At 36.3% G+C, this 22317-nt stretch overlaps 1 protein-coding gene across 2 annotated transcripts in view; it reads right to left on the bottom strand.

The window, feature by feature from the left end:
- FTO (FTO alpha-ketoglutarate dependent dioxygenase) overlaps nucleotides 1–22317 on the bottom strand; it is a 224967-nt gene that overhangs the window by 111226 nt on the left and 91424 nt on the right. Inside the window, exon 8 of one of the 2 annotated variants that reach the window (XM_030282500.4) lies at nucleotides 15583–15707. The exons of the other annotated variant lie outside the window; for it this stretch is intronic. Within the exon in view, the coding sequence (XP_030138360.4) occupies nucleotides 15583–15707 (125 nt within the window). The remainder of the gene's footprint in view (nucleotides 1–15582; nucleotides 15708–22317) is intronic. 2 annotated transcript variants of the gene reach the window in all.

Raw genomic sequence — 22317 nt, 5'->3', positions numbered from 1 at the left:
CCTCTAAAAGTAAGCTTGTGGATACAGATTTCAATTGTGAACCATCTGCTTGTAGTTTCCCACCTTCCAGCATGGGTGGTGATAGCAGTCACACACTCTAAAATACAGTTTTAAATAAATTTATCAATACACACAGCATTCGAGTAATGAACCCCAGAAGTCTCAGCTTCCTAAGATATTTCTGCATTAGAAAAGACAGATGACTCCTGAAAGGTAAGTTAGCATTTCTGCAGCAAACATTACCCCAGTCTAGCACAGGACATAAGACTTGCCATTTGCACCATTAGGTTTGCCAGGACAAATGAGAGGCTGGGGTGATGTATGGCACAGGAAGGCAACCACAGCTGTTTGCTTCTGCAGAGGAGGATGTAGGTGCTCTGCACCTGAGTCTGCAAATATTTATTAAGCCCTTAACAGTGAGGTTGTGATGTTCAGAACAGCCACTGCTGAAAACCATTATCTATGGATAATTAACTATGTCAGGACACTGAGGTCCTAACATGAGGTCCTCATAATTCCCCACTAAGGAAAAGACAGTACAACATTATTATAATATATTAGTAATATTTAACAACAGGATCATACTATTTGTGTTTTAATAATGAAGGCTGAACACCATAGGCAGATTTAAATTAATATTAGTTTCTGATAGTGCAGTTTAAGCCAAGCTTAGCAAATTCTCAGTTTGTGTTACTACTAAGCAATGTGTTACTGCAATACAAAATGACAACATCTAATTAGAAAATGATTTTATTTATAAATAAAGCATTTGTGTCCTTGCAGGTTAATTATTATTAATGCATTTTTTCTACCATTTGTTAGAAGTCAAAACTTGTTGGGAGTACAAATGGAAAAAAAAAAAATAGAAATTCCTATTTTTAGCTTGACCAAAATAATTCACTTGAACTTTGGAAGCACTTGTATTTTTTTCAGCCAATATTTAGAAACAGCTAGGAAAAAAAATTTCATCACGCAATAAAAAGGCTTTTTGACACATGAAGACAAAAGCTTCAGGCCGTTTATTAAGACTACTTCCTACTGTGTTGGGCTTTGTTTTATCTCATAATTAAAATCACACCTGAGCTGGGCCATCTGTGAAAGTGTATTAAGTTTCTTACAAAACATGAAAATCCTTTCATTTTTTCCATACAAACGCCAATAAATCTTGTAGGGTTATTTTTTGTGTGTGACACAGAAAAATAATATGCTTAAATAAAGGCCAGGCTTTGAGCAAAAAAATGAACAGGCAAATAAAATTATTTTTCTGTATTCATCTTCAACTGCCCCTCATAATAATTGATACATTCTTAAAAGCTGTATGCTTAATTTTTTTTAAAAACACATTTGACAGCATGCTGTTTTCTTACGGTTTCTTTTGTAGGATAAAAATAAGAATTAGCAAAAATTAAAGGGAGACTTTTCCATAACAGTTAGCAATTAAGAGTATGCAGAAAAAGTCAGTCAACTATTTTTAAGCTCACTATATATGTTAGCATGATAATGCATATGCTAATAGATTCCAGTGAGAAAAAACAGAAGTTACATATTTCATAAACATAGGTACGTCATAAAGTTCGAGGGGGGTTCAGCTTTCTTTTGCTGGATTTTTGTTTTGGCCATTTTTTTTGTTTGCTTTAAAATACTCTGATGAAATACCAAGAGGATTTCCTTGTACAGACAAGGTACACAGCAAGAAATTCTAAGGATAGACCAACTCCATCAACAGAATGTCTTCAACAAAGTACTTCTGTCTATAGTCAAACTGAATGACAAGAGGACCTGAATTCATGCTAGAAGTCAGAGAAACAGAGGAGCTTGCCTTGAACATGTGAAAACTCACACACATGATTCTATTTAAATTGTTTCAAGCTGTTGTCCTTTGAATAAACTATAAATAAAATGATCTTTTTTCATAATTCTGCTGAGTCACAAACCAAATGCATACCAAGATCTTGTTTCTTAATCATGTAACTTTGATTACACTATTAAATTTGCACCATATTATTGCAGTCAAGCAATCCTACTCCAAGTTTTACACTCCTCAGCCAAGGCAAATGATAGAATGGCTGTCGTAGAGGAAAAAGAGATCAGAAGGCCCTAAAATGGTAGTGAAGAACAGTGATTCTCAATCTCAGAGTGAAAAAAGAGCTAGGTGTGGGAACATTTTGAAGCAAAAGATAATAAAATGTATTTCACCCCAAAATATCTTATATTCAAGTACAATAAGAGAGAAAAGCAGTATTGATGACTTGTTTCCATGGGCAAACTGAGCAAGAAAATGGTCAACGGCATTCAGCACTCCAATGGTTTCACTAGATTTAAACTGCACAAAGGCCTTCCCCCATACTACTTGAGCATAAAATTAACTATTAACAAGCAGAAAATTATAACCCCCATTCTTTTGATTATTACAACAATATTAAAATGACAATTTTTTTATACATTTTGAAGCATCAAGCTTCAACAGTGATCTGCACAACCTATCACAGATTTTAATCTCTTTTATATTCATGTATATTTGAGCTACAATTATTTTTATCCTTGGAAATTCACTTGCCTGATAATGCACTTAACTGGCAAACATTTGAGTTTGCATTCTTTTAGATTATTTATTTTACATCAAACAAAACTAAATTGTGTGTCATAAATAAGAATAAAGTCACAAACCAATCCCTCAAATCCTTGTTTTCCAAGTGTTTTCTGGAATCTAATGAATAATACTGAGGCTATTTTGAAAATTCAGTCTTTCTGGGGTTGATAATAGAACATATTGAGTCATGTCAAGCAAGAAACAGCAACATTTTTTAAATGTGTCTGCCTGTGAAACTAAGTGGTTTGGATTCAGCTCTGAAGTTGTTTTCTCTCCAATTATGTTACAGCTAATTCAATCCATTTTTATAAAAAACAATTTTTTGCTTTTTACAAAAACTTCATAGTTTTCTTTCCAAATGCAGACTGTTCCTATCAAAGATGACCAAGAACTAAGAAATAAAGGCACTTTTTCTGAAAAAAATAAAAGTTTTTTTTATTCAATTGCATAAAAATTTTCTTATGAAGAGAAAAAAAGATAATTACTTCAGCAGTGACTATTTTATGTGGCAAATTAAAGCCACAAAGATTTCTCAAATCAGATGTGTCTCTTTCTGCAACAGTATCACAATCAAATACTGAGATTCCACCACCAGAAAATGTGAAAGATATTTATCGGGACCTGTGCTCTAATTCTGTTCTCAGTCCCACTAACTTAAATCAAGAGTAACTCTCTCAAACTCAGCAGTATTGCAATGGCACAAAATCAAGCCAGGAAGAGACGACGATGACAATAACCCAGATACTTTCACATGATTTTAAACAAAATACAGGTTACAGTTTTGGATACTCAGCAGTCAAATTATCTCCTAAGAAACCAATATGCACATCTGAATTCTCAGAGCTCTCTCCTGTCCCCAGTGTGAGTTTTGTACACATGCAAACTCATGAGAATTTTGTACACACACAAACTCATGAGAATTACACTACAGCAGCTGCAGGTACCCCGGCTGGGATGCAGAACCCAACTGGGAGCACCCCACAACAGAGGACTTGATTTGGCAATATTTATGGATATTCTCTGTTTACAGGTTGACATCCTACAGTGTAGGAGATAATAACACACATGACCAGGTGAAGCAATCCCACATTAAATAGGTATTCCAGCAACACCTAGAACTTTCCCCCTTCTCTTCTGTGAGAGATAAGGAAAGGATGACACCAAAAAGGAACTTTGAGAGCAACACCTCTGGATCTACTCTTGAGGCAATCCCGTTTGTACACTTTGCCCAAGGCTCTGCCTAATGCAGACCTTACTTCTAAATAAACTAAACAAATAGAAATATTGGGCTCTCGTCAATTGAAACGTAGTGGTTTCTTCTAGGAATAAACCAAAATGTGTATTGCTGACTCTGGGAAAAGGATGGAGCTCTAAAAGATATCACAAGGCACATTTACTGTAAGTTCCAAGGGAAAAGAAATAAAGAACATACATTAGAAGTGTAGTGATTTTCAGGCTGTAATGAGCCTTCTTTCCCCTTTTTAAACATATAACAAGTCTAATTTACAATGTCAGCACTATTTTGAAAATGTTTTCTTTCCTGCATAATGAATAATCAAAAATAATTAAAACTGAATGAAGACTGTCAAAACAAACAAACAATATAAATTTAGATTAATTATCCTACTGTTTTTCATTATTGTGTTTGTTCATTTTCTCCTCAATTGAATTCATAACATTTACTCATTCACAATGGGTCTGTACATTCACATCTGCACAGTGGTTGCCTATGGAAAAGTATCAGCTTTCAGTATTCCATCTCATGTGCCCTCCCAGCTGTAAATGAGGTTAGGAAACAACACTATAAACACAGAAGGCCTTTCGAAAGGAAAAAGAGTGGAAGAATAAAAAGCCTCTCAGGAAATTTGATTTGCACTTTGGTTTTGCTCTTAAAGGAACACCCAAAGCTTAACAGAATTTAAAACTATTGAAATACAAAATATTAAAGGAAGAGACAGCAGAATAAGGCATTATATTCTATGGTAGTCTTGTGTTATTGCCACAAAGAGCAAAATAAGGCATTATAGCAATAATAAAAGTGTATTACTAAAATAAAAATAGCACTGAATGCCAATGTCATTGTTCTGAGCAATGGGCTGCTTTATTTTTATTATTGCCCCTCACTTTTATTTCTGTTTAAGAAATGAATATTTGCAATTCCTTCAGCAAAAAAACCAGGACACACACACAGAGATGTCATAAATAATGCCCATATAAACCCATGCTAATTTATTTAATGTGAAACTCCAACACAAATTACTTAGCAGTGAAATTGCACCTCCTCTTATTGTGTATGTGAAATAAAGGCGAACAGATGTGCTCTTCCAGACCAAGCTATGGCTACAATTAAACCAACAGTGATTTTACAAACCAGCGAGCTATTTCATGTGCCTCAACAGTGCTAATCATCTTTTCCCCACCAGCCCAGCCCAACAGAACAGCGAGTTATTTATAGAGTTATCTATCTTGCACTTTGCAGATGATGCCTAACATTATGACAACAGTGAAAAGGTCTCCGTACCTGCCTACCTAAAACAAGTTTCTGTAAAGTAATGAATAGAGACAGCTTGGGGACTATCCACCTGCACTGCCTGCCTTTTACTGCCTGCAAAGTGAAACCACCAGGGACTGGCAGAAGGTACTTGTCTGACAGGGCCAGGACAGCCTTTCTCCTCAGTGACAGCCTGGGCCTCGCCTCTTAAACCTGACCCACCATAATTCCTTCACAATGCAGCAGCGAGGCAGCTGACAGTAGCAGCTGCACCTCCTAAGCGAGATGGATGGAATTTTCATAACTAGTTCCCCAAGTTACATTTTACCTTCAAGATAATTTATGAGCTGCTGTGGAGCCTTGAAGAGACAATATGCTTGCCATAAAATTAACTGTAACAGTCTTGTAGGTTATAATTAACACTGGGAGGGTAGCACCAACTGGATGAAACACATGGCATAATTGATGGTGAAACTGGAAATTAAGGAAGCTAACAATATCATTACTGTGCACATCACTTTAGTGAAACCTATGCTTTCCAGGGGTTAATTACAATCCCCTTCCAACGTACACACTCTGACGGGGAGTGGATGAGTGTCACAGCTAGGAGGAGGCAGGTTTGCTGGCAAGGCCACCTTGCACCTGGACTGATGTATATATTGTTTTTTTTGCCTGGAAGAGATATACATGTCAAAGCAGCAGCACCAGCACCTGAACATCTGGCAGCAGGCACACTGTAGCTCAGAGATAGATGATTGCTCAAGCCTCATAGAATATTTCATTTTCACTGCAGCCAGCAGACTTAATGGCAAAGAAGAAAAAATCCTCTGTGAGATTTCACTTAATGACACACATTATTAATTTAAACGACTTGAGCAAAGAAAAACATTTTAACTTTATATTGCTGTAATTTAGCAGCAAATTAAGATTTTTTTTCAGCAGTGTATTATCATTTTGGTTTATTACATCAGTCTCTGGAAACATGCAGAGCCATCTTTTTAGAATCTCACCTTTCAAGGGAATACTGAACTGAAGATGCAATGATAGTGACCTATTTAATCAGAAATAATATTATGAACTGCTGCCATCTTTGGGAAGGCAAACATGCAATTTATTTACCTGTATCCAAGACTACTCTCTAGCCAAGGCTTAAAGAACCATTAGTGAAACGTATTTTTTTTAATCCTTCAAATTATTTCAATGAAACTTTTTTTGTCCCTGGACAACATACGTGAAAATGTACAGATAAATGATGCAACAGTGTCCCCTTCAGGCAAGCAAAATAGTCAAAAAACCTCCTCCACTAGTGCACCCTCTCACCTCTCAAATCCTTCGCCTCCCCTGCTTTTCCTTCCTCCAACCTCCCCCTCAATCCCTAATAATACACACCTGGATTTGGTGATTATCCATATCTCGAAGTAGAAAAAGAAAAGCAAATACCTAAACTGCTTTCAGGATGGTCTAATATCAAATACGTAGATCTTTTCTGCAGTACACCATGCCTTACAATAAACATGCTGTGCAGCCAGCAAGTCATCTGCGCTGGAGTGAGTACTTGGATTGCTTTACCTCTCCTGAGCACTTGCTCAAATTCATATTAACTAGCCGGTCAAAAATAATTCTGATAAAAATATTCTTTATATCTCAGGAAAACCAAATGCTGACATTATTAAATATGAGAAAATAAAAATGAGAAAATGTTGATTTGCCTAAAAACAACTGGTAAAAATTGTAACAGTAATGTCCAAACATGTACAATAAATACCCTCCAGCATAATTTGGCACTAAATCTAACTCCAGCATATCATGGGCATAATTGATGGATCCATTTAGCTTATCCTTGCAGAAAAAGTAGAATATTAGTAGCTCTTAGAATTCTCAGAACTCTCATTTTCCAACAGAATACTCTTTTCTCCTAGTATTACTGCCTTCACTTTGACACTCAATAGACTTCCTTTGGCTTCTCCCACAAACTCTGCATTTTGAGATCCTGTTTCCCAATCTTTTTGATACTGTTCAAGATATCTTTTGTTTCAATTATTTCTTAAATACCTGCATATCTCTGAAAGAGTTCTCAGTTGGCCAAGTTTCTCAAGTAAGTTGCACAGAATTATAATAGGATTTTCTTCTATTACTACTACATATGGTCTAAGCACTGCTCCCATCTGGGGCTGTTGTCATTTACCAAAATAAGAGAAATAGTATGAAAACATTTATGTTCTGTAACAGGTCCCCAAGTTCTCTGTTTTCACAGAACCTCTTAAGAAATGCCAACTTCCCTTTTTAGCTATATTAAAACATCAGCATAGTTCATAATTTAATAATTCCACAGCAATGATACATTCAGTATTCAGAAAATTCATACAAAATAAATGGAACAAATAATACTAGCCAAATCAAACTCTTTAAATGCCCAAAAGATCTCATTAGCAGTGCAAATAAGTAAGTAAATCAAATCCTATTCTCCAGTTCATCTTAGTTTCTCAGACTAGTTGATACCTTGCCAAGCCATTCCTTGACCTCCTTGTGGACTGCACTTCCCTCTCACCAATCCTGTTAAGATTGCCCAGGAATTCACCCTCTCTCCCAGCACATGATTATCTGCATGTGCTACCATAACCTTAGTGCAAGCAAACTGTGGAGCAACACAAAAGAATGATCTTCTTTTTCACCCACAGTAATCCAGGACACTCACTGGCTCATCACCACCATGGCCTAGACTTCTCAGAGCATTGACAGCACCTTGCTCAGTTTCAACATCCATTTAATTTTTGGCTGCTCCAGAAGTGCCAGCAAGGGTACCAATTAGTGTCAGTGTAGCAGTTGCTGTATGTGAGACACACACCTGCCCACCAGGGCTGGGGAACCGGTGCATTTTACATAGGCCATCAAACACATGTGCTCAATGGGAATTATCTTTGGCACCACCTACCTGAACCATATTTAAACTGCTGACCTGAAAACAAAAGGCTTTGTGTTTCACTGCCAATCCCTGGAACCATCAATTTCTATATAGGTGGAAAAACTTTAATAACACAAGGCTGACAGCCTTTAGGACTTAAGTAATGAACTTATGTAAGCATCTGTTCACTTACATTCATGGCATGACATGATCAGCCCCATTTGGCTGGGTAAACCCTTCAAGTTACCCTCTGTTTTGTCACCATTGGTAATGTATACAGATTATTTCACACACCTCCAAATTAAATATTTCATTCAGCATTATGACAGGTAAAGCTGTGATAATAATGGCACTAAAAATCATTAAAGTCCAGTTTGGATAAGGCTTCTATTCTTTTACAGAAAAGAGAATTCTGTCTTCAGACTCTTAATTTTAAATGTCTAGTTTTAACATAGTTTCGAGTCCACAATAAGTTTGCCAGTAGTTTAATGGATTTTACATACCATGACACTAGCACATTTTGCTGAAGGCAAAATAAAGAATGGATTGCCACTACAGAAGAAAAAACCTCAGTGGATAAAGTAAAATAAATCTATGATAATTTTTCATTCATTGGACCACTCACACCTTATCTCTAGTTTGTAACACCAGGTCTTTACTTAATGTGGAAAGCTACAGAGCACAGTAAAACACACTGAATTCTCCCAGCCTTTCTCCTTTTCCCTGCCTCTGATAGACACCATTCTCTCCTAGAGAAAGGATGACAGCAGATGCTAATGCTACTTGGTGGTTCAACTGTCTGTTGATGTGGCTAACACTTGGTCTCCACAGATTATAAATTTGTCACCTCTGTGATCTAGTCAATCTCCAGTACCCTGCAGCCTGGAAATGCAATAATCTCCATTTCCAGCATTCAGGTCTCCCAAAGGTAGTGAACAAATCATTGTCAAGCCACTGGAAAAACAACACTATCTATCTTTCTTGTACTGCAATTATGAAAGCTTACATAAATAAGGAAATGTCACCCATGCTGACTTTAAAAGCCTGTCCAAGTAAAACCAAACATAAAAATCATAAATTACTGAATAATCTCTGATGGAGTGGGAAAATTCTTTATTACATTTTTTGGAAGCTTTAATTGCACTATAAATAAGGACTAAATTTGTGTAATTTTCCAGTTTTGGAACTGCCACTGAATTATTTGATAAACTCGTCTAGCACAAGAAAAAAAAAACATTAAATCAAAACCAAAAAATGTCAATGTTTCATTTGGTAGTTACTCAGGTATAGGATGATGCATCTGTCTAGGGATTTTAGAAGTGAACTATTAAAATTAAACTAAAATGATAAAGGAAACACTCAGAGTAAACAATCCCTATGAAGTGCCTAATGACAGAGTCTGACACAAACAAAAGCCACACAGAGACACAGAGCTGAAGTTCTGCAGCTTTTCTTAGCCTGCCCTATTACACCATTTGGTTTAGGTTGCTACACCAAACAAGTTTTTTTGCACCATATATCTGTGAATATAGTGACATCACAAGGTAAGAGGCAGGATTTTCTCTAAGCAGCCACAGCTTGTAAACACATAGTCTTTCCAAGGGTAAAGGGTCAAGACAGTTTCAAAGGAACAGCTAAACAGCAGCATTTAATCACGCTGCATTTCCATTGTTCTGAAGAGTACTTGTACCTATTGATCCCAAGCTTGGCTGCTTCAAAGACTCCTCCATACAAGGAACACAGGTGAAAGACAGAGGCAGAAAACAGGAAGGGTCACGAGGAGCAAAAGAAATCTGGCAATAAGCAACTGGAGGAAAGTCAAAGGTCAATCAAGGCAGCTGATGTCTAAGCATAACTACCGCAGGAAACCTGACAACTTCATCCACGTTGCAGTGTTTTCCCCATTCATTTGAAAGCTGCAAGACTTGTTTTCAGTCTGACTAAAAGCATCTTCTTGATTAGCATAGAGTATTCAGGATTACTCAGCCACAATTTACTTTCCACTCGTCTAAATATATTTACGTTGTGAAAACCTGGTTTAGCTTACATGCCTGTGCTGAACAGTTTCATTTTCTTCTTTTAAGAGTATTCACACACACTTACATCTAAGCATGAATGTCAAAGAATCCAAGTGTAATTTTCTCTTTTTGCACCTGTGATTTCCAAAATGGTGAATGAGAATTTTGGTGCATGCTTATTGTGAACTTACTGAAATCCATTGTCCAGAGAGGACAACTGTTATGAAAATCACACTGGAGATCATTCAGCTGTATGTACTGAGATCCTTACTAATATCAGAAACATGGATGCTGGATTCCACAACAGAGAAAACAAAAAAATCTGTCAATTTTCATGTTACACAAAACAACCACAAGTCTTAAACAATGTAAATACTTCCCCCCACTCTCTGACAAACTTTGATACCTCTGTAGTATTCAAAATCTTAGGAAGTGGTGTAGCTCCTACTGTAGTATTTTCTGAGGAGTTGACATTATTTCATATACTTATCATCTTGCCAGGTCCGTGAGAGTTAAAAAAAAATTACATACTTTTTTAACCAGTCTTTGAACTGGTATTATCACATTTCATTTGAAAAACAGCATTCATGAGTTCCTGAAAATGCACAAAGCCTGTGACAGAAAGAAAAAAAAAGCTCTGTTTTTTCCAAAGCCCATGTTTACTTCTTAACCCATCAACATTTCCTCTGCTACAGAGGAAACACAGTCCTTATTTACATCAACACCACTTTCTCCTACTGGAGCTAAAAAGAGTAAAATCGACCTCAATTACTCCTTAATTATGATCCAAAATTCCAAGGTATAAGGAGGTTAAGCATAAAAAGAAAAAAATGAACTTTTTCTTCAAACAGAAAAAAAAATATATAAAATCTTCCACTTTGTATGTTATTTAACGTGCACACTGTTTTAGGCTTCCACTCTAAGATTCATTATTTTTATTATTATTGAAGAATTGAATATAGAATATTCAAATATAGAATTGAAGAGTGTCATCCAGATTAGGACTCAATTTTCTCACTAGGTACTTATAATTTATATTCCTATATAAACATCAACATAAAAATCTAGATTTCACTGTTGAATACCTAAGATACCTCTGCAATATAAATGTTTATTGTAACTAGAAAAAAAATACATGTTTAAATTGTTATATAAAATTGTGAGATCTAAGAAGGGGTTTGACAAAGGCAAAAACTGCTGAGGAATTATAGCTCACATCTGACTTGAAACCTGAAACTAACATGATTTGTCACAAGTAAGAGGTTCTTTCTTCCACTGCCATGCAAAAATGCAAGAATATAAAAATTCTAGAAATACAGTGACCCAGTCTACAAAATATTATGAGTTATAGAATGACCCCATAAAAAGAGATTTTTTTTGCTATGTTATTTTAATGATGCAAGGTTATAAGTTATTGATTTTTACAAGATATAATCAATTAACACTTTTCTGCTGTTTATCTCATACACCAGAAGAATTTTGTGATTACTTTGGTACAGATTATTTATTGAATGTTTATTCTGTTTGCGCTATATCATTAGATAACTATTTAGAGAGAAGTTAAGATTTAAGAATTTGGATAAGTGGCACAACTATGAAAATTCAACAATCATAAATAATTTTATCAAAATTTCCACTTCATTGTATCGGTCTCCAAAACTTTACATTTTCTGGTATCTGGCTGAATTTCCCCTAAGAGAAATGGCACAATTTCACTGAGGGAAATAGCAAAATGGACATCAGAGTCTGTGTTATAGTAAAACCATTTTGGAGTAATACAATTTTTCGATTTGAAAACCCCATACTTTAGCAATGGTTTAACTAACCGTATTTTTTCCTAGCAGTCAATATTTTCAATGCAGTTAAACACTACCCTTTAAATTAATCTCTTGTTGATTTATTGAAGACAAATTAGTTTGGTAGTAAATGTATGCCTCTGAAAAATACAACAAAAACCTACTACCAATTAAGTGCAGTATGTCATGCAAGCATTAAAGACAATGCTATTATAACATGATACAAGTTCTATTAGGATAAATAAGAGCTACAATTTTATTTAACTATAGCCCAGCTCTCTCAGGCACTTCCTGATCAGGAAAAGTGCAACTCTCTCTCTTGAAATTCAATTCAATTCTCTCTCTCTTGAAATTCAAGTACTTTGTCTTTTTCCCCTCTTTCTTTGTGACATAATAACTTTTCTGGTTCCAGTTAAAAAGTAAAATAAAAAATGTCAATAATATCATCAACAGGGAAAAATATTAAAGCCTTTTTTAAAAATGAATCAGGTGCAGATATTGAACTGTACTTTCTCATCCTTTGTCTCACTTTTCAAATGATAATTTCTTCCACAGTCACCATTAAATCTTGATCTATTCCAGCTCTCTGTATGGGTCATTGATTCTAGATGTACCATGGTTATTTTTAAATGTTTCCCTTTCGTAGAGAAAAAGAGGGCTGTCTAGAGCCAGATGGGTAACTTCACACTTCATTTATCAAACCCAATGCATTAGACTCCACCCTCTCTTTCCCACTATTGCTGTTAAATTTCCATATAATTTGGTAACAATTTTCATTATCATAGAGTGACCCTAAAAAGTCTATCCAGGTTTGCACGGTTAGTCCAAAATTCACAGCTGTTCCCTTCACCCTCTGTTTATTACAGTAGAATCTGAGGTTCCCCTCACTTTATAAGCTGAACAGTGACCTTCTGTAAGCAGAGGTCAAGAAGGGGTCAGTTCAAAGGGCTAGAGCAGCTCTTTAACAGCTATAACAACCTGTCCATCAGGCATTATCACACAGTATAAACAAATCTGGGGCTTTGGAAACTCTGGACCATTTCTGTTAACACTCAGAGGACATTCACTGAGTCCTACCTGAAGTATTTTGGATCACTACCACTCAGAGAACAACTTGAATCCCTGGAAGACCTGCTCAGATACTTAAGATACTGATGACATCTTTGCATCACAAGTCTATGAAATGGTGAGTGCAACACTAAGCACACTTCCATGAGTTTTGGGCTGTGAAGATGAAATAAAATCTTAAAGAGTCATTTCAGCTCATTAATATGCAGAAACACTGGTACAACTTCGAGTAAATAACACAATAATATGCTTTAACTCAGTAGGTACATACCAGAAGAGTTCATATTCCTTTCTCTGGGAAAGGCTAAAAATTTCCAAAAGTTCAGTCAGTTTGTGTTACCAATTCCCAACTTTTTTTTTAATGTCAGGTGTTAATGACACAAATAAAACACAAGAAAGAACAGAATGACTACATAACTCTACAAAGACCAATTGCAGAGTGAAGATTTCTGCCAGCTGCCCTCCCTTCATTGACCTAAATTTCTTGAAGTTGTACTGTTCATAATCTGCTCTCTAATGCACAATGTAAGGTAATTAGAGTCATCTGTATTTAACTTCCACAGGAAAAAATTCTATTATCTAATCTAGCTGATCCCCTGATAGCCTGTTGAAAGTAAAGCACTGTAACCTATTGCCTGCCCTTTGACAAGTGCTAATTATTTCCTGTCCAAGCACATTTTTCTCATGTAATTCCAAAGTACACAATAGACTGATCTCTAAAACATGGACAGGCCTGCTCGTACCACGGCGGACGTTTTATAACTTTCAGCACCGTGTGCTCCATGGCTGCCACAGCCAGTGTTTCATTCCAGACAGCGAGCCGAGGCTTTGATGGAGCCAAGTGAGGTGTATGGTAACAGTCTCTTTACACAGATCATATGGATGAGACTCCCAGATAGGTCACTGGGATGGGAAACATCAAATAGAAAGAAAAAGGATTATGGATATTTAATACTCAAAGGACACTTTCTTTCAGAATTTTCAAGGCACAATGCTCTTGAAATTTTCTTTCAGGTGTTTAGTTTTAAGAAGGCCTGCACTTCATCTGCTTGTGCCTCTCCCACCCCCAAGAGCTGCAGCTTTGCTGTGTTAGAGGCTGGGCTGCGTCTCCAGCTGCAGCCCTGGCTCCAGCCCCAGAGCTCCCTGTGAGCAGCAAGCGAGGCCAGGCGCACTGAAACCCACAGCACTTCTAAATTACTCCTTATTGCCATGATTGCTGATGACTTTGTGCATTAGGAAATCATTGTTAGACAAAATGAACTCTAAAAAGGTATTCTGCTCATTAGAAGCTTTCTGTTCTGTTTCACAACGAAGATGCACATGTCCCACAGAAAAGCTTAAAGTGATTTCCTGTTTCCAACATAGCTCAAACATTTATGTTTCCAACATAGCTCAAACATTATTTAGTAAGCGTGGTGATGGAAGGCAAAAAAACAACTCCCCTCACCAAAAAACCCAACCAAAAGAAACAAAAAAAAAATCACCAACAAAACCCCCATAAAAATCCCTTAAAATATTCGAGAAAAAAAAAAACCAAAACATAAAGCCCACATGATAATATGGAAAATATTTTAGAGCCAGCTTACTCTGAAATCTTAAATGCGCAGCATACAAACATTACATACTCACTGGAACACAAACTTATAAAACATAACCTGTAATTTGTAAAATAATTATGTGTAATTATGTTCGATTTTTAGCTAAAGTCTCTAAATTGTTCCAGATTCATTTGCTGTAATTATTTGGAGCAGAAAAGATACCCAAGTGTCAGACCCAAAATATACAGATAACATTTTAAAAGCAATCTCAGAGTCTTCAGGAACTACGCCTTTAATTAGTGCAGGTAAAAAAATCATGCCAGTTGAATGCTAAACTTAAATAACAATACACTGATTTAAAAATACTTTTGGCTAAAACCTGTATTTAACTGTAAGGAATATCTCCTGGTTTTAAGTAAAAGCTGCATATTTGGCAGAAAAATTTAATAGGCTGCTAGATATTTTATATTAATATCAAATAAGAAAATAATAAGTGATTAAAAAATAAGTATCAACCTATAGCTTTTAGACATAGATGTGAAAAAGGTGACATCAACTCATTTAGCAGCCTAAGAGAAGGACAAGGTGGAACATGGTGGAAATCCTCTTTCATTCACCTGTTTCTGAACAAACTAAAAGTATGGCGTATCTGGTGCTTCCGAAACGCATTCAGCTGACCACATTCCAGTAACACAAACCTTTCCAAACACAAATATGAACAATTTTTAAACACTACAAATAGCATCTCCTGATCCATGGCAGTGAGCTCTCCTTAAGAACTGGGAACAGTAAAATAAGAGATGAACTACAGCGGTTCATACACGAATGCCCATCTCACCCAACCATCCAGTTACCTCCAGTAGGACACCACAGGGAAATGGGAGGAGCACGAGGGAAGCAGCCAGGAAGTGAAGTTTCAGCAGAGCATTCCAGCAAAGAGAATGGCTCATATTGTCAGCAATACGTGGAAAACCTGAGGGCATTTTATGGCACCACTCCTCAGATCCTAGTGCTGCCTACCAAGCACAAAGTAGCCTGTACTGTATGAGTAAGGGAGCAGTCTACCCCACAGAAACATGGATTATCCCATTCAAGGAGTTACTGTTTGAACAGAAAATTTTTTTTAAAAAATTAAGTCACTTTTCCCCACTCAAGGGGATTTATAGGAGTACTTCTCACCTTGCTCTCCATTCTTTACGCAGCTTTTGTCTCTCCTTAAGAATGAGCAGGAAGCAGCTGATGGTCTCATTCCTTTGTTCCTCAATTTGTTGCTCTTTTCTAACCTCAGAGAGGACCAGACTTGTCTTAAAGGGAGGAAACACATAAAAATTATAATCTAGAAACAGGAAACAATGTGTAAAATTAATAAAAAGCCCATAAGCAAATAAGGACAGTAAATCAATAGCTTTTTTTATTACAGTTCCACTGCTGACAAATCAATACAGTAAATGATGGTTAGAAATAGCCACCATATATTTGGTATTTAATCAATATACATGGCACATAAGGTAAACCTTAAAATCTCATTGCCTTAAGTATCATACTAAGACACTGTGCATTCTAGCCCACATTTCCTTGAGGCATAGTTATTTTCTAAATATTTTCTTGTATCAAACAATATCAGAAGTATTTTCCTCAATGTAGCATTTGTTTGGGGGACTTCACCCTCCTCTTTGCTCCTTGGTAAAGCTGTTGAAGAAAATACCTGTTTGTACTGTACATGCTGAATGGAATTTCTGCTGATGTCCACATGTTCTTTTTATCATTAAATACTTCAAATAAATAAGTAATAAAGACTTTTCACACATGCAATAGATTTAAAACTGCTCAAAAATATACATATATACATGCAATGGATTTAAATAATCTGTGAAGCAGGATGACACTCAGTCTCTGCAGAGCAAGTGTTACCACAATTAAAATTGTTAGAGCAATTAATGTTGATGTAAGAGAACTGGGGATGTTCTTATCACCCCCCTTCATCCTCCCACCAAGCTAATTCCAACTCTCTCACTCCATCTTTTCTTACTCACTCCTGCACCATTTTTTCCTCTTCCTTCCCTGCACTTCCCCATGTCTGCCAAGCTGGGAAGGAAATGGTTGATGCTCAGCTACCAACCAGTCCTACATCCACCAGTGCCCACTCCATGTGCCAAGTGTCTCCACAGCATAAAATGAGAGTCTTTTCCTAAAGGGAAGATATTATATCACCTTTTCACCTTAATTATTTTTGATATTCTAACCTTCAGTCACAAGTTCTGTAAACATATCAAAGCATCTAAATGCTTTTAGGAAGGATGACAGAACAGATGGAATTCTTGCACAAACCTGTTTTCTTTTTAATGAAAAGGAGGCAAAAGAAAAAGTTTCTGACCTAGGAAGTTGCGCATGTGGGTTTGAAAAGACAACCAAACATAACCAAGAAGTGCAATTCCTATTCCCAGCATAACCTTCCTTATTAGAACAATGTGAAAAAACACATGGCATTTTGCCTCCTCCTCAACGTCACATACACGTTACATTCTGTCTTGCCCAACTAAAATTCCTCTAGGTATTCTGCAAGAGAAATTACTGCTATTATCTTCAGTTTGTGAAAACTGAGAGATCTAGCCCCATTCTGATAGGGTTTTTTTTTTCCACAAGAAACAATAACACGCAGATAATACATTTCTTAAGCTATTAACATGGCATTGTTATTGCTATGGTTGTTCCAAGAGAGAAGCATGACAGCGTTCACAGAGACAGAAAATAACTTTATTGCACCAACATCACATGCAAAGAACAAAAAGCATTTTTCTCCCCATCTCCCAGTTCTATTAGCTAGCCTACCAAAAGGCATTACCCCATCATATGGGATTTAAACATCAAAAAGAACATTTTCTTGTAAAAACCCCAAATGTTCAAAACTCAGTCTATACAGATCACATTCCTGACCCTGCTTTGACATTACAAAGCAAACATAAAGCCAGAGAGCATTTTCAGATAAGGATTCCATGACATGGGTTTCCTTGCACTGACCTACAACATCTTTTCCACAAGCTCTAATATCTGCCAACTTCAACAGTCCTGACCTTAGAGCCTCATTTCCAGCAGCTGCACAGTTTGAAGCAGGATTTGATAGAGGACTTCAGCAAGTGAAACACACTCAGATGAGCTGATGTACATTCTTTAATGGTGAAAATTAGCACTCCTTGTCATTCATAATAAATATACCTACTACAGCTTTAATTTTTATACTTATCATGTACAAGACTTGGCAGAGCACTACAACCAGAGTTTACCTCTGTATTATAGGATGATCACATTGCAGCCATACAGTTAGGCCACTGTCCACCACTATTTCCCTTTCAGAATGTTTGGATAGCCATTTTATTCACAGAGGGACAGGAAAATCCACTGGTGATGGTGAGATGTTTGCTTCTTCTCAAGACTTCAAGAAAGTGTCAAGTTTAATGATGCCATGCCTCATAAAGCTAAAAGTACAGTTATTTGCTGCAAAAAATATCAATATCTCCCAAATAAATGATTCAGAAAGTTCAGAGCATGGAAAACAGGGAGTTGCTAAAGAATTTCCAGATAAAAAAGATTATGTCAATATAGCATTTATCAGTCAGAGATGGGTGATCACTTCTCCAAGTATTCACAATCACACTGTATGTGATATGGTATGAAATCTGTTGACCTGGTCAAATTGCAGCGTTGGTCCTGAGTTTCATTAAGAAAAGTTCCCTCCATCTACAGAGACATCATAATTCCAGAAACTGAACATAATTTATTTTTTACTGAGAATATAATAATTTTGCTCCAGCCTTCTGTTAACACCTTTCATTTATGTGGTGATGTACATGGCTCAAGTCAAATGCATAGTTTGACACTGACATCATAAACGCTTCTTTATTGAGCCCTGTGAGTACAGTCACAACTACCTGGAGGGTGAAATAGTATTATTAAGCAACATACAACAACAATACATAGCAATTTAACTGATTTACTTGTTTTCTAAGAGTGCTGAAAGGGCAGTAAGGTCACCTTGAATGCCAGTGCAGGGCTTGATGTGTAGCTTTTATAGAGGCATTTCTTAATAACTTGCTATTCTTATAATCGTAATAAAATTCTTGAATTGTAACAAATAAAGTATCATTCTGGGTAAAATAATATTATAAAGCATGTTCCTTTGCAAGTTGTCTTTTCCATGTAACATGTTTTGGGATTTATTTTTAACAAGGGGATTCAATATATACTTTAACTGATAAAGGTCAAGGGTTCAAGAAACTCGGTCAAAGATGTTATCAGCTGGGAAAGCCATTTCCTCACATCAACACGGATAAAAACCCATCAGAAACCCGGCTGATACAACCCCTGCTCTAAAGAGCAGGAATGACCTTCTTTTGAACATCACTATAGTTGCACATCCCATCAAAGAAAATCTGATCTTGTGTCTCAATTCTTTTAATGACAGATAATTGCCTGCAGAGGCCCCCTTTGCCCAATGCTGAGTGAAGCCTTCACAATTCTGAACTGGACTCAGCACTGACTCAGGTTTTCAGCACACTTGGGGCTGCAGGACAGTAGAATAAATAAACAATGCAACCAGCCCTACAGCCTGTCTTATCTCATCCTTGTGTTCACAGAGATTCTTGAGGGTGGTAATGTTTACAAACTGGTGAAACTTTCTTTCTTCTGCTTCCTGAGCTGTCAAAAAACATATCCTGGACAACCTAAGCAATGAGATTACACAAATTGCTTATCATTTGTGGGAAGCAACTCTTTGTCTCATTGGCCAGCATACCTCTTTAATAAGCAGTACTGCTAGTATTTTCAGTACATCTTACCCAATTCTCTTACATTAGGGCTTTCATTGTAAAACCCAAATGGCACAAGTCTTAAAAACAAAGAGCTCAGCTCTCAAAAAGCCTAAAGTTATACACACACACATATATGTATATGTACACATGCAGCAGGAGCAAATCCAGCCTTTCACATTAAATACAGTATTTAGGAAACTGTACTCTCTGCCTTCCTCCTGGTACAGCAGCAGAGCTAAATTTAGGCATATCAGGCAAGAGCCATCAGAGCATCTTCTCTCATATAAGAAAGGAAGATTCTAAGATTAGATTTCAAAAGACCAACACCCTATTTCTCTCATTATCACCAACAAAATTTATCAGTGATACAGGATTGAATATAAGCTGTTATAACCAAGTCTTTCTATTCACCCAGGATACACACACAAAATTAGACACCTAACAAAGCCAATCTAGGTATTTTCACAGGTTTATAATAATATCTTTTCCTTATATACACAGCACAAGAAACTGTTTTAACATCCATAGGCCACTACCCCGCTGAACTGTATGTCCTGGGTGAATATCACAACATGCCTACAAACAAGTAAGAAAAACCAACATCTAAACATTCCAAACCCCTCACTAATATATTTTCAATCTTATAAAGCTAGATTTTTTCCTTCCTTCAATACAGACCCCATGAGGAGTCAGACATAAGGTTAGAAACACTGTATAACTGGAGACATGAAGCTTACTGTTCTGTCAAACAAATTAGCCTTTAGTCTGAACTAAAGTGGCACTTGGGACAGTTTGCTTCTTGGTCTACTTTGATGGGTCAACAAATCAGATTTTTCACTCAAAGTTTTGATTTACTCATCACCAGTTTAAATACGATAAACTTCTGAATCTTTATCAACCATTTCTACTTTAACATAGCAGTCATCTCTAAAAAATCAATAACTAATACAGAAAGGAAAAACAAAGAGTAAAATCTGTAAGTACAGTTAAAATGTTATTCTGTATTTTCCCTGTTATTTTTGTCATTTTATTTGCTTTCAGTGAAAGAAGTTTCCTGAAGAAATTCAATTAGAGGGGAGGGAAAAAGAACCTGAAATCTATTAAGCCATGTTAATTTAACATGTTGTAACTCCTCTATGATAAAAAAAGCTAGTAATTGACTACAAAATCCTGCTCATTTCTTCTTTACTTTTAAAATTTCTACTTAAAATACGAGCAAATGGGCCCATTTTCATTGATACGATGGAAACAGCCAGTATGGTTTAAGTTATCACCCGGTAATTTCAGCACATTAAATCCAATTCTCTGCCTTTTGTTTATTAATTCACTATGCCAGATATCACAGTTTCACTCAGCAACCCTCATGTTCTGGATGATATTGAAAAATGAGTCATGTTTGTCAAAGAAAGTTAAAAAAAAAAAGGTAAAGAGGAAAAAAGTGTTGTTTATAGAAGCCAGCTGCTCTGGCTTCGGCGCCAGCAGCTCTTCATCCTGCTATTTTACGCTCGCAACCCCCACTGCCCCCACTGGCACAGGTACAACTAAATGTTGACTTCAATGCTTCAGAGAGCACTCAACTGATTCTGTACATGATTAATTGCCAAAGACATGGCTGACCATATGGAACAGAGAAAGCATCAAGTAATTCATACTTCTGTATATGATCATTTGGCCCCTGTTGTTTTAATGTACAGGAAAGAGCTAGTATAGCACAGACCTGGTGTCTTGCCCTTGACAGCCCATTAAGAAATCTCAAAGCACCCAGTTGAAGTTATGCTGTTGGCTTTTCAATAGCAGCCTAATAAAACAGAAGCAAAGCTTTCCAACTAGTCTTAAATCTTTCACATACAGTACATTAACCACTGCTGCTACAACAACTGGTTTCTTATGATAGGAAATGGGATTTGATTTCTAGCCTCTGCATACTTACTGAAAGCCTTTTTCTGACCTTTGAAGGGTTTACAAAATCATTGTTCGTTTTTCCTGCCATTTTCCCAGTTTTTTGCCATGGTGATCCTAATAGATTTGTTTAAGTTTCAGTACATTCTACTCTTACTAGCTGCTATATGCAAACAGTGCAATGAAGGTAGGCTCACGGGAACTGAAAGGAAAGAAATTATTATTAACTATTTTCTTTCTGAGATTCAGAGACGTCACTGCAACATCTAAAATAATTTATTTTTAAGGAGCCTATAAAGCAAAACAAAAAAATCCTCAAAAGAAGCAATATACTAGTATGTGCTTTCTTTTATCAGACTGGAGACAAATCATTAAATTTCATCTGAGAAGAAAGGACAATTTATTTTAAAGCTGTAGTATTCTCGAGGATTTCTGACACAGACCTCAAGAAAAGAAAAAGGTGCAGACTTGGAATATATGTCAGTATCATTAACTGCTCTATATTAGTTTTATCTACTGTTAACATCTTTTCAGTCATATGCAGTCAAAGAAAAAACATTTAAATAATGTTTCTTTGTCAAAGCTCTTAAGATGACAGTGCTAAAAAGTTAATCCCCATCCTCACAGATCTTCTGGCAGTTTTGACGTACGTTGGCAAGCATGCATTTGCTGGCACCTTCCAATAGAAAATATTTACATGGAGTTTTCTTGTCTGAAGATTTTCTATTTGAGTAAATGATCCTCATGATCTGAAGGGTCTTATATGAAAAATTCTAATCATTGGACATTCATCAATGGTAATTTCCCAGGCTGAGAATTCAGATAAGACTATTAATACTCCAAGAAAAATCTGCAAGCCAACATAAAACTCCCTAGCTGTTCTAGTCATTGACTGAGAACTTTCAACATAATATCATGGGGTTTAAAAAAAGCCATTATGTCTGTTTTTAAGTAAAATAAAGAATAGAGAATTTTACAAAAGAAATTACATTTCTGTAGTATAAAAGGAATGGAAACTCAAGTTGCTGGTGTGAAAACATTGCCACAAAGATTATACATTCTCCTCTACCATTATATTCAATGGTGCACATCAAAACTAAACATGTACATAACCCAATTATAGAGCAGAATGCTTAAAGTCAGACATATGCTTAAGCTCTAGATACAAGTCGACATGCATTAAAATGTAGGCAGCCCTGCCTCACTTTGA

Source organism: Taeniopygia guttata, chromosome 11 (genome assembly GCF_048771995.1).
Source record: "Taeniopygia guttata chromosome 11, bTaeGut7.mat, whole genome shotgun sequence".
Taxonomy (NCBI): domain Eukaryota; kingdom Metazoa; phylum Chordata; class Aves; order Passeriformes; family Estrildidae; genus Taeniopygia; species Taeniopygia guttata.
The sequence above is the reverse complement of the archived record's forward strand: the minus strand, read 5'-3'. Positions and strand labels throughout refer to the sequence as shown.